This window comes from Trachemys scripta, chromosome 1, assembly GCF_013100865.1.
Source record: "Trachemys scripta elegans isolate TJP31775 chromosome 1, CAS_Tse_1.0, whole genome shotgun sequence".
Lineage (NCBI taxonomy): Eukaryota > Metazoa > Chordata > Testudines > Emydidae > Trachemys > Trachemys scripta.
In genome coordinates this window covers 13,812,188-13,828,248 of record NC_048298.1, presented here as the reverse complement: position 1 = coordinate 13,828,248, position 16,061 = coordinate 13,812,188, and the positions used below count along the sequence as shown (strand labels likewise).

The 16,061-nt window shown below is 42.6% G+C and overlaps 1 protein-coding gene across 1 annotated transcript in view; it reads left to right on the top strand.

Moving 5' to 3' along the window:
- Window positions 1-16,061, top strand: part of UPF2 (UPF2 regulator of nonsense mediated mRNA decay) — a gene marked incomplete in the record, with an annotated part of 129,622 nt that overhangs the window by 27,359 nt on the left and 86,202 nt on the right. The window contains 3 exon segments of the mRNA XM_034764851.1: window positions 5,062-5,133; window positions 9,105-9,208; window positions 10,280-10,365. Coding sequence (XP_034620742.1) covers window positions 5,062-5,133; window positions 9,105-9,208; window positions 10,280-10,365 — 262 coding nt within the window.

Genomic DNA, 16,061 nt, shown 5'->3' with positions numbered 1-16,061 from the left:
GCAGCCCCCCTATCAGCTCCCCGCTTCCCTAAATTCCCTGTGCGGCAGCCACCCAGCAGGCTATCAATTGCCGGCAGTTCAGCTGTCCCTCCCCCCACTGCCGTGTGCTGCTCCTGCCCTCTGCCTTGGAGCTGCTCCCCGGAGCCTCCTGCTTGCTGTGCCGGGGGTGGGGGATGAGGGGGGTTAATGTCAGGGTGTCCCCCTGCTCCCCGCTAACCCCTTCTCCATAGAGCATGGGGGGGTCATGACAGGGCTCAGGACGGAGGGAGCTTGCTGGCCGCAGATGCTGTCTCAACTTCCTGATCTGTTTAAAAAGGCAATGTACTTAGCGTGGTGTCAGTGTACTTAAAGGGGCAATGCACATCTTTCTCTCTCTCTCGCACGGTGTGTGTCTGCCATGCTGTCTCCCCTTCCTCCCTCCATTCATGCTGCCATGTAGAGTGTGAGGCTACATTAACAACAATGTGTTATCCCTTGGGGGCTCAGCCAAATGCTAGTTCATCATTTTGTAGTAAGACATTCTCTGGGAAATATCCCACCCTCTAACTTCACCACCTCAACCAAGCTTCACAGTCATCATTGCTGTGTACGGTATTCAATTGTTTGTTTAAAACTTATACTGTGTGTGTGTGTGTATATATATGTGTGTGTTTTTTGTCTGGTGAAAAAAATTTCCCTGGAACCTAACCCTGCACGGCCCCCCCCCCCCTTTACATTCATTCTTGCGGGGGAATCGGATTCGCTTAACTTCGTTTCGCTTAAAGTTGCATTTTTCAGGAACATAACTACAATGTTAAGCGAGGAGTTACTGTAGGGTAATTGCTATAAATTGCATGTCTCTGTGAGCATCAAGATGTTCTCCATGCCCCAGAGAGCTTTCTAAATAGGACACTGCAAACAAATGCAGCACATTAAGGAAGGGAGCAAGTATTAATGAGAAGGAAGAAAGGATCCTCCCTCCATCCAGTCTCTCATTTTGGCTACTGATATTTCTTCTCAACTTCTCCTTTCTATGCTACTGTCATCAACACGAATGACCTTCTTGTCACTCAGTGCCACAATTTGGGGGTAATTTTTTGATTGCCCAGCTCCTCTTGCTGCAAACATCCAGGCTTAGTACAAATTCTTCTGTTCCTTCCTCCAAGGTATCCAAGATCCATCCTTTTCTTTCCATCCCTGAAACTAAATCTCACCTTCATGTCCTCATTATATCCTGCTTTGCCTGCTGTAGCATCCTGCCCAACACCCATGTTTCTTTTAATCTATATAAAATGTTGCAGCTTAAGTCCTCTTCCTTGCCTGTCATTTTGATCATCTCACTCCTCCTCTTGAATTCCCTTTCATGACTCCACATCCCCTATGTTACCACAGACAAGCTTATAGCTATCAATTCAAAACCCTGCATAAATCATCCCTTCCTTACTCTTATCCTCCTTGTTCTTGCTTTGTCTTGTCAACCATCCAGCTGTCAGCTTCTTGCATAAATATATCCATGTCTTCTTCCATGTACTAGTCAATTTTCCTTTATCTGCACTTCCTGTACACTCTTGGTATTTAAGTCCCCCTTGAAGACCCACTTTTGCCATTCTGCTCACAGCATCTGTTTGACATGTATAGTTTAAAAAAAAAAAAAAAACTGTTTACCTCTTCCTCCAACCTATGTCTACTTGTCTGTCTGTCCATCCCTTAGATTGTGATATCTTTGGGGCAAGGACAATTTCTCCATGTCTGTCTTGAAAGCACATTGTGGGCACAACATTAAACACATAAAGTGATTATTTCTGAGAGACGTATCTTTTTTAGGTGAGAGGAGTGTAGGGGGTTTTGCAGAAAATGAGATCAGAAATGCAGGCAGGTGATGTCTTGACATACTCTTAGCTCACTGACACCCCAAAAAATTGGGAAACAATGCCAGGTTACCAGACTAACATTCACAATTGAACAATGAGAGTGCACAGATCCTAGCCAGTGTGGTAGGGAGAGTATGTCTCAAACACATGTCACAAAATATGAATGGACCAATAATTACGTTAGCTCAGCATGGAAAGTTAAGATCCAGAGTCAGTGGTGGGGCATTGAGGGGGAAGGGATTCTTTCAAAACAGAATGAAAATTATTACGGCATAACAAAATACCAAATGTAAAAATTCGTTTGCTTGAAGCATATGGAGGAATCTATTGAATGCATTGTGAGTGCACTGCAAACCCTACGGCTTGGTCTACACTACCCCCCTAATTCGAACTAAGGTACGCAACTTCAGCTACGTGAATAACGTAGCTGAAGTTCGAAGTACCTTAGTTCGAATTAGTTCGAACTTACCTTGGTCCACACGCGGCAGGCAGGCTCCCCCGTCGACTCCGCGGTACTCCTCTCGGCGAGCTGGAGTACCGCAGTCGACGGCGAGCACTTCCGGGTTCGACTTATCACGTCCAGACTAGACGCGATAAGTCGAACCCAGAAGTTCGATTTCCAGCCGTCGAACTACCGGGTAAGTGTAGCCAAGGCCTACATATTGTACACAAATTTAGGGAAGTGTGTTACAAAAATCTAAACTGAGACACTTCTATAAATTTGGTGTTTAATTTCCATTTGATAAGTTGATTGTTTTTTGAGCTTGATTCCTCCATAACCAAAATCTAGTGACAGTTTGGCAAGATGGCCTTACCTGGGGAAGCGGAGCGTCTTTCTCTTAATCACCAAATGCATCATTTGGTGACATTTTTCTTACATTCTGGAAGATTGTAAGATAACTGTAATTGAGACAATATATTATTACCATTATTAATCATGTTTATTATGGTAGTGCTTAAGGACCAACCAAGAATGGAGTCCCATTGTGCTAGGCACTGTACGCACAGAGTAGTTGACAATCGCTGTCCTGAAGAGCTTACAAACTAAATAGATAAGACAGATACAGGGTGGGAAAAGGGTAGAACACACAAGTAGAGTGAACAAAGTGAAGGCAGGAAACGTCGTGTTAGTGCCACAAAATTTTGGGGTGGTTTAGTTAGGAGGGGATAAGTTTAAATGAAAAGAAAAGTGAAGGGAGAGGGAATGTTGAAGGGAAGGGGGAGGTGATGGGGACAGAGTAAAAGAGAACGGGAAGAGGGCCATGTGTGGAGTGAAGCTGAGATGAAGAGACTAAGGGAGTGGGAGGGAGAAGGTTGGAACAAACAGCCAGTCAACATGGAGTAAAGAATGTCACGTCAAAACTGTAGCAAGTTCTCTGAATGTCAGAAGCTGCTTCTGTAGCTGGTTCTACTGTCTGGAGTTTCTGACTGATTTCTCTCTGCAGTTTTTCCCTAAGACCACATAACATGGGGAGGGAAGGCTCTAGTTTCTCTGAAGTGGTCTCCTCTGCACAGTTATGGGTCTGGAGCATGCTAGAGGGAGGGATGGCTCCATCTGGCTCCCATTTTACCTACTCCTTCCCACCCCATGCAGCAGTCCCTGCTTTGCTTGCTTCTGCAGCTGCTTCTACCAGCTGAAGTCTAGTTTAGTCTAGTCAGCTAGAGTTAAAGTCAGACTTGTCATTACTAGAAAAAATTAATAAGGGGTGTCCTCTGTGCTTAGTGCGCATGTATAAGTCTCACACAACAAATGTGCTTTGAGATCTTCCAAATAAACCACATAATAACCGCAAAATTATGTAAGCAATCCAGTCCTCTGCCAGCTATTTGAAATTTGCTAGTGAATATTTTTCACTATTAAAGACACGGGTATGCTTACTGAAATGTTTAACATTTTACTCCTGTACACCCTAGTGCTAAAACTATTAAAAAGCTTGCCATAGTTTAAATTGCCTGGCATGGTGTGCATCCACATGTTTTATAACTTAGTTTAACAGAACTGTTTGTTATTGGGGCAGTTGCAAATACAATGCTGATTAAGGACAGTTTAACACATCTGTTCTATAAACAGGTTTCTCACCACTTGTTAATCGAATAGAAGCACTAAATTAGCTTTGAGATTGCTTTAGTGAAACCATATTCATTATTGTCTTTCCATCACACTATGTGAAAGGGATCTTTGAAATAGCAGTCTGAGGGTAAAGGACAGGGGAAACATAGGTGATAAAATTGAGAGAAATCTCTTTTCTCACCGCTTAGTCTGCATTTCTAACATGCTCCTTACTGCATTATATAAGTGCTGATACATAACAATGATTCACAGAGAAAGGATACTACCCAAGTGTGACCAAAATCCTGTCTTTCCCATGTGGAAGTTTTGCTCCCCATTTTTATATCATTTAACTAATTAAGGGAAAGTAATTGATTCAATCATTTTAAAGCACAAGGAGAGATTTTTCTTGCATGTTTGCAAAGTGTTCCCAATGCAGGTGTAGAAAACTTGATGGTTTTGGTTTTGCTTCTTTGTGATTGGTGCTATATAGTTCTGAAACTGCCTTTTCTGTTGTTGTGGTGACTAACTATTTATCCTAAATTGTGAGAGTCCCAAGTTCCTTTAGCTATGTACACAAGTGTCTTTGATAAGTAATACAGGCCTCCGCCCCACCCCCAATAAAAAAATGTTAAAATGACCACCAGTTGGCTGGCCTGATATTCCAATTGCTGCCAATGCAGAAGAGTCATTTCAGTTTCTGAGCTTTCCAGTCCGTTAGGGAGTGGTAACAACACAGTGGAATCCACAGATTCTCACCTTACCCATAACCAGTTACTAGGAAGTTACTTGAACTAGTTTTTACATGTCACCAGGAAGTGGATAGAATTGACATCTTTGGATTCTAAATTAAATTCCAAAATAAATTAACTTTGTCAGTTTGACTTTACACAAAGAAGACTATTACTATGTAGCATGGTATGTGTGGAGTTTTACTGATGAATAAGAAGAAACAGTCCCCACCCCAAGAAGCTTAAAATTTCTGTTTGAATGTAACAGTAATAAGTAATAAAACCATGAGGACGGAAAGGGAGGATATGATACTCAGAAGGAAAGTTGAAACTGCTCATTGAAAAGTATTATTTATAAGGGATTTGGATCAACTTATTTTACTTCTGTCATGCTTATTTTGGGTACATTTTAATTTTGTTTTATTTTTAGTATGCTCAGGCAGGAGAGAGGGAGCAGATAGCACCGGAGCTGAAAATAGTGACGGAAAACAAGCTGAAAGAAGTGAGTTTTGAGGTGCTGCTTGAAGGAGAGGAGGGTGCTTGGCATGTGGAAGGAATGAAGCTGTGTGGAGGGAGACAAAGGGAGTATTAAGGAGAGAGGACTGGACATAGCGAAGGGCACAAAGGTGTTGGGAGTAGAAGGAATTTAGTGTCGATACATAGCTAGGGTTTAAAATAGGCTTCTAATACCAAGTAGTCTACAACAGAGAGAACGTTCAGAAAATGAGTTTGAATATTATGCCTGTTACTCAATATCCTATTTAGAGGACTGAGAAAGCTGTTCTAGAAATAAAAAGGAAAAAAGCAAGATGTCGAGAAATATTTGCTGTGAATTATCCTGAGGGGTTGGATGGCTCAGGAAGCTGGTAATTATGATCTGGAATCTTTCTTCACTAAGAAGACTGTACTTCAGTAAAGCAGTTAAAAACTTGGTAATGTTCAGCATGTGCTTAAGTGCATTGCTGAATCAGGACCCAAGACACCAACTTGAATCCAGTCCTGGTTAGTAGCATCTGAAAGCTCTCACCATGTAATGGCTGCTCAGTTTGAAATTAATTTGATGATTTTAATACAGTGGACAGGTGACCACCTCACAAAAAACACTTCCATAATTGTTACTAACTTGTTCCTTTGTCAGCTGTCTAAACGGAGAGGCCAAAGACCAAAAGGACCTAGAGGCTGAAACATTCTCTGCTCCCTGGTAGGGTGGAGCTTCTAGGGGAGATAGAAGCTACTAGCCCAGCTGCTGATAAGCAGCTATGGAGCCAGGGGAAGCACCAGGAGCTTCTGTAGAACTAGCTGGTGGAATGTAGTCATTGTTATATACTAATGGAAGAGGGGTTAGCAGGAGAGGAACCCAGGCTTCCTGAGACAGTAGGGAGGGAAGAGGCAAATGTAGCTTCTACAGCGATAACAGTAGGTAGTATGAATAATTCATGACCAAAAGGCTCCAGTCTCTTCCCCATCTCTATCAGCCTATTCCCCTGAAAATTATAAGACCCTATCAACTTGACTTGAAGTAAATTAAAAATATTTTCAGATACTACAGCAGTATTGGTATCCCCTGCCAATTTTTGTGGCTTTTCTTATTTAAAACATTTTTCTCTTTGTTGCTGTGAAAGACTCCTGGAATAAAAGGGGGAAACTGAGTGACTATACAGGAGAAACAATGAAATAATGTACTGGCAAGTGTACAAAATAAAAGTATTTTTCTTGTCTCTCTTCCATTTACAGTAATTCTAATTGTTACTTGTAAAAATAATACATTTTAAAAAAATTGGAATTGTGGAGTAGATGGAGTATGAAATGATAGTGGGACCTCCCAGAAGGGTTGTCTGAGAGGTAATTGGAGAGAGGAGTGGAGCAAACAGGTGTGTTTTGTTTTTTAAGACCCATCACCATAGAGATGGGAGCTGAGATAATGAGAACAGATGTGATCCCCTACAGAGAGTATAGAGGCTGTTTGGAGAGAGAACCATGAGGAATGCTAACAGATAGGAGGTAGAGGGAAGGATGAGAAGCTACCAAAGAAAATGCTGGAGATGAGCCAGGAGAGCATAGCTAGAGAAGCCTAAATAGGAGAAAATGGAGAGGGGGACATTTTAAATCCATTTCCATAGACATTTCTCCAAAAATGAAATGCCTCTGGTTTGGGAGCTGTTACATGCAGTCTGGTGAAATAGATTTCTCAGGGTCTCAATGTTTGAAGTTAAATTAAGTATTTAGAACTTTATGGGCCTCTTTTCTCATCTCTTCCCCCTTCCCCCCCCCCCCCCCCATGATCTCGCTCTCTCAATAGCTCCTCCAACCTGCCAGTTGCCTTCAAAAGGCAGGAAGTGCCAGTGGCCTACTATGTTCTCTGGCATCTTCAGTGGAGGATGGAAGTCTAAGTTCTCCTCTGTCTTCAGGAGGCATCTCTGTCACTCTTGTGCTTGTGCAAGCCCAGTCTTCTCCCTTTTTTTTTTTCTTTCTTGGCAACGGAAAGAGGTTTGGGGTTACACACATTCTTTTCTATTCCCTGTTTCCTAAGTTTCCCTGTGTTCTCTATTCCTCTGCATCCCACTCTCACGCATGTGTTTCCCACTCAGCCCAAAGATAGTTAGGGGAAGGATTAGGCAGTCTTCTCCCTCCGCTATACTTAAGAACCATGCTGAGTGTACTTTCTGCCTGTTTCCTGGACTCTCTTCCCTGTTACAGTTGTGCTGCCCTGCTCAGCTCTCAAGCTCCAGTAGACAGAAGAAGCTTAGAAGAGACCATGTCTCGGGCATCCTTCCCATATGTTCCCCTCCACAGAGACTCCAAGGTCAAAAGGCCAGCTTTTTAACTGCTCTACCAGCTGCCCAGGATTATAACTAGGACAGGGAGCACGAAGGATGGGTTTTAAATATCAGACAGTTGGCAAGTATGGAGGAGAGGTATTTCAAGAGCATATGGCTTCCATTTGCACATCCAGCACCTCTGCCTCTCAGGACTTTGACACTTTTGTTTGTAGTCTGTCTTGCCAGTCTGTGGAGCTCATGGGACTTTCTCACTGGATGCTGTTGGTTCCACCAGACCTTCTGCCCTGTGTGAGTCATTTGAGCGATTGTCCACATGGATTCCAGTTCTGATGCACATGTACCTGAGAGCAGTTTCTTTTGGTCTATAGTGTCATTGGGGCTGCACCTGTGCTTTCGATGCGCTCACACTCCCCCCACCTGAAGGCATAAAGGGCAGAGTGGGCCCAATCATCTCTCAGTTCCTTCTTTCCACACAGGACCTCGAGATGGAACCCCTGCAGTGTCCACTTTTCTTTGCACTGTGCAACTTTCATACCCATATGGGAGATTCAGGCCCACAGGGCTAGTCTACCTTGCTTAGTGTCCCTCAAAGACTCTTAGGCTGTACCCTCCATTTTACCAGAAATTGTCTGATTTTCATTTAAATCTGGTGATTCACTTTCCATTTTTTTCCCCCAGGTCCTAGTCAAACCAAAGGAAAGCCACCCTGCACACCCTTGATGTGTACTGTGTGTTCTCATACTAACATCAAACAAGGCTATTCAGGAGCGCTCACAGGCTATTTGTAATATTGCAGATAGGAGCTCTTCTAGGCTGTTAGTAGCATTGTAGATAGGGTTAAATGTCAAGTAATAGTTATTCAAAGATTGTCTAGGCAGGTACAAAATTTTATTAAATCATACTATGAGATAGCTAGATTACATCCATCCATATAGGCAAGACACCAGTCCATCTTCTGTGGCTTCTCTGAGAAGCATCCCAATTTCTGAAATTTGCAAAGCATCTATGTTGGGATTAGCAGAAGAAAGGACAGTTACTTGCCTTACAGTAACTGTGGTTCTTTGAGATGTCTTGTTCACATGGATTCCATGACCTGCCCCTTTATTATGGAGTTCTATATCATCTGGATTCTGTATTGCCAAAGGAACTGAGGAATCAGGTGGGCCCACTCCACCTTTTCTGCCCTTATGTTGGGAGGTGCCAGGGGATTCAGGGTGCAGGTGCAGCCCTAACGGATGCTGCTGGCCAAAAGTATCTGATCTCATGTGCATGCACACCAGAAGTGAAATCCATGTGGACAACACACCTTGAAGAACCACAGTTATTATAAGGTAAGTATCTGTTCTTTCATTGCCCACCTCTCCTCATTCAGATCTTCTTGTGGCCCACATCATATGGTTGAAAGAACCTTTCATGTCTTGGTAAGAATATGTAGTTGCTGATGCACCCACTGGGTGTAATTTAGCAGGTAGAAAATACTTATTTATTCATAGTCCATGAATAGGAAGATATCCAGCCAATAGCCCTTTAGATTAGTTAATAGTTAACTTCCTTGTCTCTTCCCCCTCCCCCACATGTGTCTATAGGTGAGTATTGTAAGCACTGAACAGATCCCTGTATGCATTTAGAGAATTAAATACAATGGTGGTTTATTGTGCACCATAAAATGTGGTGTTTGTTTGCTTTCTACTAGAACAAGAGGATGAAGAAGCCAGTACTGGGTCTCACTTAAAACTGATAGTAGATGCTTTCCTTCAGCAACTCCCAAACTGTGTCAACAGAGACCTCATAGACAAGGTAAAGTCACATTATTATATTATTGTCCCATAATCCCACAATAGTAAGTCTTGCATGTTAATTTGATCAAAAGTATACTTCAGGTGTTTACCAGTGTAATAGAAAGAGAAACTGTAAGCAGCGTTATAGGCTTCAGGGAGACGTTTTCAATGTTTTTACACAAGAATTTTCAGACTCTTCTGCTTTTTTTCCAGGCAGCTGACTTGGCTATTTCTTTTGTATTTTATGTAGCCTTATCAGATCATAAGGTCCTGTGTACGCCAAATCAACTACCTATGCTGCTTGGTTTGAAAGACTTTCACGCTTTGGAGTCTAGCATGTGTAGAGTCTCTTCCTGATCTTGAGAGCGTACTTCCTCCTCTCTCCCTCACACAGACAGCAGTTGGGTAATGGCTTGCCTACCCAGAGAGTTAGAATCTAGAATCAGACCTTACTCTGGGTAAGGGGATGGTGATATTTAAGGCCTGTCTACACAAATGTTAATTCAAATTAAGGTAGAATGTGAGTTTCAAGTGCAACAGCTAGTCCTGATTAATTTCAATGTGTGGATGATCTTATTCAGGAATAAGAGTGCTTTATCCCAAAATGGCTTAATCCATGTAGGAAGTGGGTTAAATTAATTCAGAATAAGGCATTCTTATTCTGGAATCATATCATCCACATCTGGAGTCAATCAGTAATAGCTATTGTACCTGCACAATTGCCATATGTGGCTGTTGGTCCTACAGAAAAGGCAAACTCCCCAACCTCTGTTCAGCTAGTGAACCTTGCAACTGTTTCCCTGACAGTTGACTGATTCTTTCTCTCCCTCCCCATTAGCCCAAAGTTTCCATTTTCCATCTAGTAGTCCAAAGGTTTAATCTATACTCTAGTATAGATTTTAACATTCATGTCTTCTGAATGTGTAAATTCTAGTTAGAAAATGAAGATTATATTATTATTATTATTTTTTAAGCAATTGCATGTAGCAAAAGCTTGATTTAAGTAACAGACACTATTAATACGTAGGTTTTATTGCTTTCTGTGTAGAAATTCCGGTTTAAAGGTGAAACATTGACTTTTCTCTTATAGGCAGCAATGGATTTTTGCATGAGTATGAACACAAAAGCCAATAGAAGAAAGTTAGTACGAGCTCTCTTCATAGTTCCTAGACAAAGGTAGGAAAAGGGAGAAAAAATGTAGAGTAACACTTTATTTAACTTTGCTTTAGTGATTTAAACAGACAACAATGTACAGTGCAACTACGAAGGCACGTGTCTACTACGTTTACCATTGATGCACACTTCTCTGGTGGTATTTGCTTATTGACTAAGGATAAACTTAAAATCAGCAAGCAAACTAAGATTGTTGGTACTGGAAAAATTTTCAGTATGGATACTATTGCAACTTACCTTTTCTGGTGATAATTACAGTTATAATAAATATTTTGGTGGCTCATGTTTTGTTCAAACAGTGACATCAAAAATAAAGCTTTTCCAGGAAAAAGAAGTTCACGTGTCACTCAGAACTTCAATACTAGTAGCTGAAAGTCCATCCTATTGCCAGGTATGGCATTTGGGCCAAGTAATCCATTAACTATGCAATCTCCCTCATACAGCCAATGAAATTGTTGCATGCAGTTCAGCTGTAGAGTATGGGTGGTGATTGGTTGAGTTACCTTTCATAGTGATATCAGAGGTAACTCAACCTCTGTGGTCTAGGACTCTTGGCATATATAAGGCATAGCTGCCTTACTGTATACCACACGTATATAATTTATAGAGTCAAAATGGCAAGAACTTAAAAACTGGACAGTAGTAGACTGCAAATCCCAGTGATAATTAAACCTGGTGATATTCTAATAAAAGGGAGCTCTCAGCCATGCTTCCAGCTGTTTCCATTGCTTCACATTGATTCAAAAGACATTCATTCTAGGCTTCAGAGTGATATAGAATGATAATCCTTGAATCTTATTATATGGATTGTCCTGGGAAGCATTGCAGTAAGATACAGTGGTGATGTATAGTAGTTAGTTTCTATGTGAGATCTTGCTATATGTTATGAATAATCTCAAGATAATAGCTTTATTTCATTGAGCTGTCATGGGAGTTTTGTTGTACTGAAACCCTTTGTGCCTTCTTTCTGCCTCTCCTTATGGTCAGCCAGCTTTTCCCATCCCTTTACTGACCACATCTGTTATCTGAGTGGCACTTTGATGGGAATTCTATTAATTAAAAGCTCCAACGTTTTCTCCTTGACCGCCTATTTTAAGAGGTCAGAGACTTTAACTGCAAACAGCCTAAGACTCAAATGGCATGTTTAAAAAAAATCATTTTTTAAGATATATAGATAGAGAGAAAATTATATTAAACCAAACTAGTTGATCTGTGTAATGTATCTAGCCTTACTCTCTGCCAAAGCTCATCTAGATAGGTGCACCTTATTTGCTTGACATGAAGAAAAAAATCGTACCTTTCTAGAGTGTGCATTGCCAACATCTCATCTCATCTCATCTTTTGGCAGGCAGCTGTTAATGTTGCAGCCTTTGATTTTCAGATTTCATGTGTCATCTCTCTGTACCTTCCTGGAGTCCCTCCCTTGTAATTTTCATGTTCCTTTGACCTGACCCATAAAGGTAGTACTTTGTGGAAGAGAACAGTCTCTTAAAGAATGTCTTGTTTATAGTCCTAGTCCATTCAGGATTGTATTAATTGCTATGAATAAACAAGCTTTGGTTCTTGGGCCTCCTGTACCATTTTTTCCATTTAAACAGCTGTATACAGTAAAAGCTGTGTTATCCAGCACTTTAACAGCTGGAGAGCTCTATAAACTGGCATTTCGGATCTTCATTGAAAATCCAGTTTATAGTCCAGTTGGCACGGGGCTGGCAGGCTCCCTACCTGGCTCTGGAAGTGGCGGCATGTCCCTGCTGCTCCTAGGCAGATGAACGGCCACAAGGGGTTCAGGGTGCAGGAGGGGGTGCAGGGTGGGGGCGTGGGAGGGGGTTTGGGGCGTGGCCTTTGAGAGGGAGTTTGGGTGCGGGAGGGGGCTTGGAGCAGGCGGTTCGGGTATGGGGGAGGGTGTGCCAGATCCAGGCGGTGCTCACCTCGGGTGGCTCTGCGCACTGCTTCCACTCCGCCCCGAGACCTGGCTCCACAGCGCCTATTGGCCGGGAACCGCGGCCAGTGGGAGCTGTGGGAGCGGCACCTGTGGGTGGAGGCAGCGTGCAGAGCTGCCTAGTCATGCCTCCACCTAGGAGCAGCAGGGACATGTCATCGCTTGCAAGGAGCCCTCCGAGGTGACCACTGCCCAGATCCGGCACCCCCTTCTGCACCCCAACCCCCTGCTCTGAGCCCCCTCCCGCACCCAAACTCCTTCCCAGAGTCTGTGCCCTGTACCCCCTCCCATGCACCAGCCCTGAGCCCCTCCCACACCCAAACTCCCTCCCTCTTAGTTAACTGGAATTTTTGACTTACCAGCGTCCCCATTCCCCCAACATGCTGGATAATAAAGCTTTTACTGTACATGGTGAAATAGCTATCTTCCAGCCCATCTTTGCATCCTATTAGTGTGTACTATTCGAAAGACGTTCTATTCTTGTGTTCTTGTGTAATGACCATGGTTTTGCATACTGATTATCTTGGTGTTAACCCGAATGTCTGCTTTGCATCTGAGATTAAAAGGTTGTGCTCATATAATTCTTTAGTGGTGGAGCTGTCAAAAGATGACAGTTGTTAGAGCTCATTGCCCTATTGGTGTGAGTGGGATGTGTCCTCACCACCAATGAGCTGACCCTTTGTCCTTGCAAGTTATTGGGGTAACTTAAATAGATTATCAGGCAACAAATTGATTGAACATGTTTGCATGTGGACGCAAGGTGCATTTCAGTTGATTGACAGACATGTAACCTGCTGTTCTCTCTAATGTAGACCAAGCCTAAAAAGCCTGTCCTTTTTTATAACACTACATTATACTGTGCTTAAATCAGTTTTCCTCTTTACCTTTACTGTAATACTTGCCAAATTATACTGAATTTATAAGATGTAATATTTAATAAATTATCATTATGCATAACAAAATAAGTCCTTTTTACATGGATTTTAGGTCATTATTATCCAGTACTCTTTAGAGACTCATTGAAAAAAGAACAAAATAAACAGCTTTTAACAGCCATAGCTAATGATTAATTTGAGCAGTCTAATCTCTACAGCATGTTGGAAGGATGCAAGCATGGGAAATGGAACAAGTGTTACTGTACGTTTCCAGAACCTCACTTGAAAAATGGAAATGGTATAATACTTTTATCACTGCAGAAAAACTTGTGCTGATTACAATGGGGCTGAAGTCCAAATGCCTTACTGGTTTTATTAGTTTAATGTGAATCCAAGTTTTGAACAAATGCTCTTCTTTAATGATCCCTGAGCAGGTTTCAAGATTATCAAAGGCTGATTCATATACAGTTCTCTTTCTGAGCATCTTTCATTTATTCTGAAGAGTGCATTCTTTGTTCTAACATAGAACAAACACAATTACTGAAGTAATTTCTAGAAGAATTTGAAATGTGAATCTATCTGACAGATCAGCGTTAATCTTCCAATTACTAATATTCAGTAACAAGTGCAAACAGTGTTGAGTGAGAACTAATAGTTAGTTTGTTGGCTAAGATCTTGTACAGCTCCCCCTTTGCCCATTATGACTCCCTTAGTATCCACTCTCCCACATGAATCATAGAATAGTAGGGTTGGAAGAGACCTCAGGAGGTCATCTAGTCCAACCCCCTGCTCAAAGCAGGACCAACACCAACTAAATCATCCCAGCCAGAGCTTTGTCAAGCCGGGCCTTAAAAGTCTCAAAGGATGGAGATTCCACCACCTCCCTAGGTAACCCATTCCGGTGCTTCTTTACCCTTCTAGTGAAATAGCATTTCCTAATATCCAACTGAGACCTCCCCCACTGCAACTTGAGACCATTACTTCTTGTTCTGTCATCTGCCACCACAGAACAGCCTAGCTCCATCCTCTTTGGAACCCCCCTTCAGGAAGTCCCCCTTCAGGTAGTTGAAGGCTGCTATCAAATCCCCCCCCCTCCTGCTTCTCTTCTGTAGACTAAATAAGCCCAGTTCCCTCAGCCTCTCCTCATAAGTCATGTGCCCCAGCCCCCTAATCATTTTTGTTGCCCTCCGCTGGACTCTCTCCAGTTTGTCCACATCCCTTCTGTAGTGGGAGGCCCAAAACTGGGGACAGTACTCCAGATGAGGCCTCACCAATGCTGACTAGAGGGGAATGATCACATCCCTCAATCTGCTGGCAATGCCCCTACTTATACAGCCCCAAATGCCGTTGGCCTTCTCGGCAACAAGGGCACACTGTTGACTCATATCCAGCTTCTCATCCACTGTAATCCCCAGGTCCTTTTCTGTAGAACTGCTGCTTAGCCAGTCGGTCCCCAGCCTGTCAGTGCATGGGATTCTTCCTTCCTATGTGCAGGACTCTGCACTTGTCCTTAAGAAATATAAAATTAATGGAGATAGGATAGTATATCTCCTAGAACTGGAAGGGACCTTGAAAGGTCATCGAGTCCAGACCCCTGCCTTCACTAACAGGACCAAGTACTGATTTTGCCCCAGATCCCTAAGTGGCCCCCTTAAGGTTTGAACTCACAACCCTAGGTTTAGCAGGCCAGTGCTCAAACCACTGAGCTATCCCTCCCCCCCCTTGTTGAACCTCATCAAATTTCTTTTGGCCCACTCCTCCAATTTGTCTAGGTCACTCTGGACTCTATCCCTACCCTCCAGTTTATCTACCTCTCCCCCCAGTTTAGTGTCATCTGCAAACTTGCTGAGGGTGTAATTAATCCCATCATCCAGATCATTGATAAAGATGTTGAACAAAACTGGCCCCAGGACTGACCCCTGGGGCACTCTGCTCACTACCCGTTGAGCCCGACAATCTAGCCAGCTTTCTATTCACCTTATAGTCCATTCATCCAATCCATACTTTAGCTTGCTGGCAAGAATACTGTGGGAAACTGTATCAAAAGCTTTGCTAAAGTCAAGATATATCACATCCACCGCTTTCCCCATATCCACAGAGCCAGTTATCTCATCATAGAAAGCAATCAGGTTAGTCAGGCATGATTTGCCCTTGGTGAATACATGTTGACTGTTCCTACCCCTTCCTCTCTTCCAAGTTCTTCAAAATGCCCTTCCCATGTTTTCTCCTGGAAATGTCCCTCTCCTGCTCTGTGGGTCCTCAACTGGACAGTGATCCAGCTGTAGATTTCTGGCTTAGGCTGCATTCTGTTCACTACCTCCTGTTCCCTTACCTTTTTCCAGTGATGCCTAACTCTGGTTATGCTACTCAGCTGGAGAACCACTGATGTATGTTGGTTGGTCTGTTTGCTCTGAACCTCAGGTGTCTAGTCACAGTAAGAGTATCTGCCATAGAGCTACAGATGGAACACTGGCTAGGGCTGCAGTAGGAAGAGCCGAGCTGGTAGATATGCTGTTTGCAGCCCTTCGGGTACCAGCTCCTCAAGAAACTCACTTTTTTCTTTTGTTTTTAAACCAGACTTTTAATATTTTTGTAAGAATTCTAAATGCTGTATTATGTACAGCATATAGTGCCAAGAATATATAATTATACAATAAAATATTAACGTGCTTTACAAAAGTAGATAGCACATTCCCTACCCTAAAAATTTACAAATTGTTCATTAACGGACTCTTCTCTGAGGGATACCATGTTACCCAAGTATCAGAGGGGTAGCCGTGTTAGTCTGAATCTGTAAAAAGCAACAGAGGGTCCTGTGGCACCTTTGAGACTAACAGAAGTATTGGGAGCATAAGCTTTCGTGGGTAAGAACCTCACTTCTT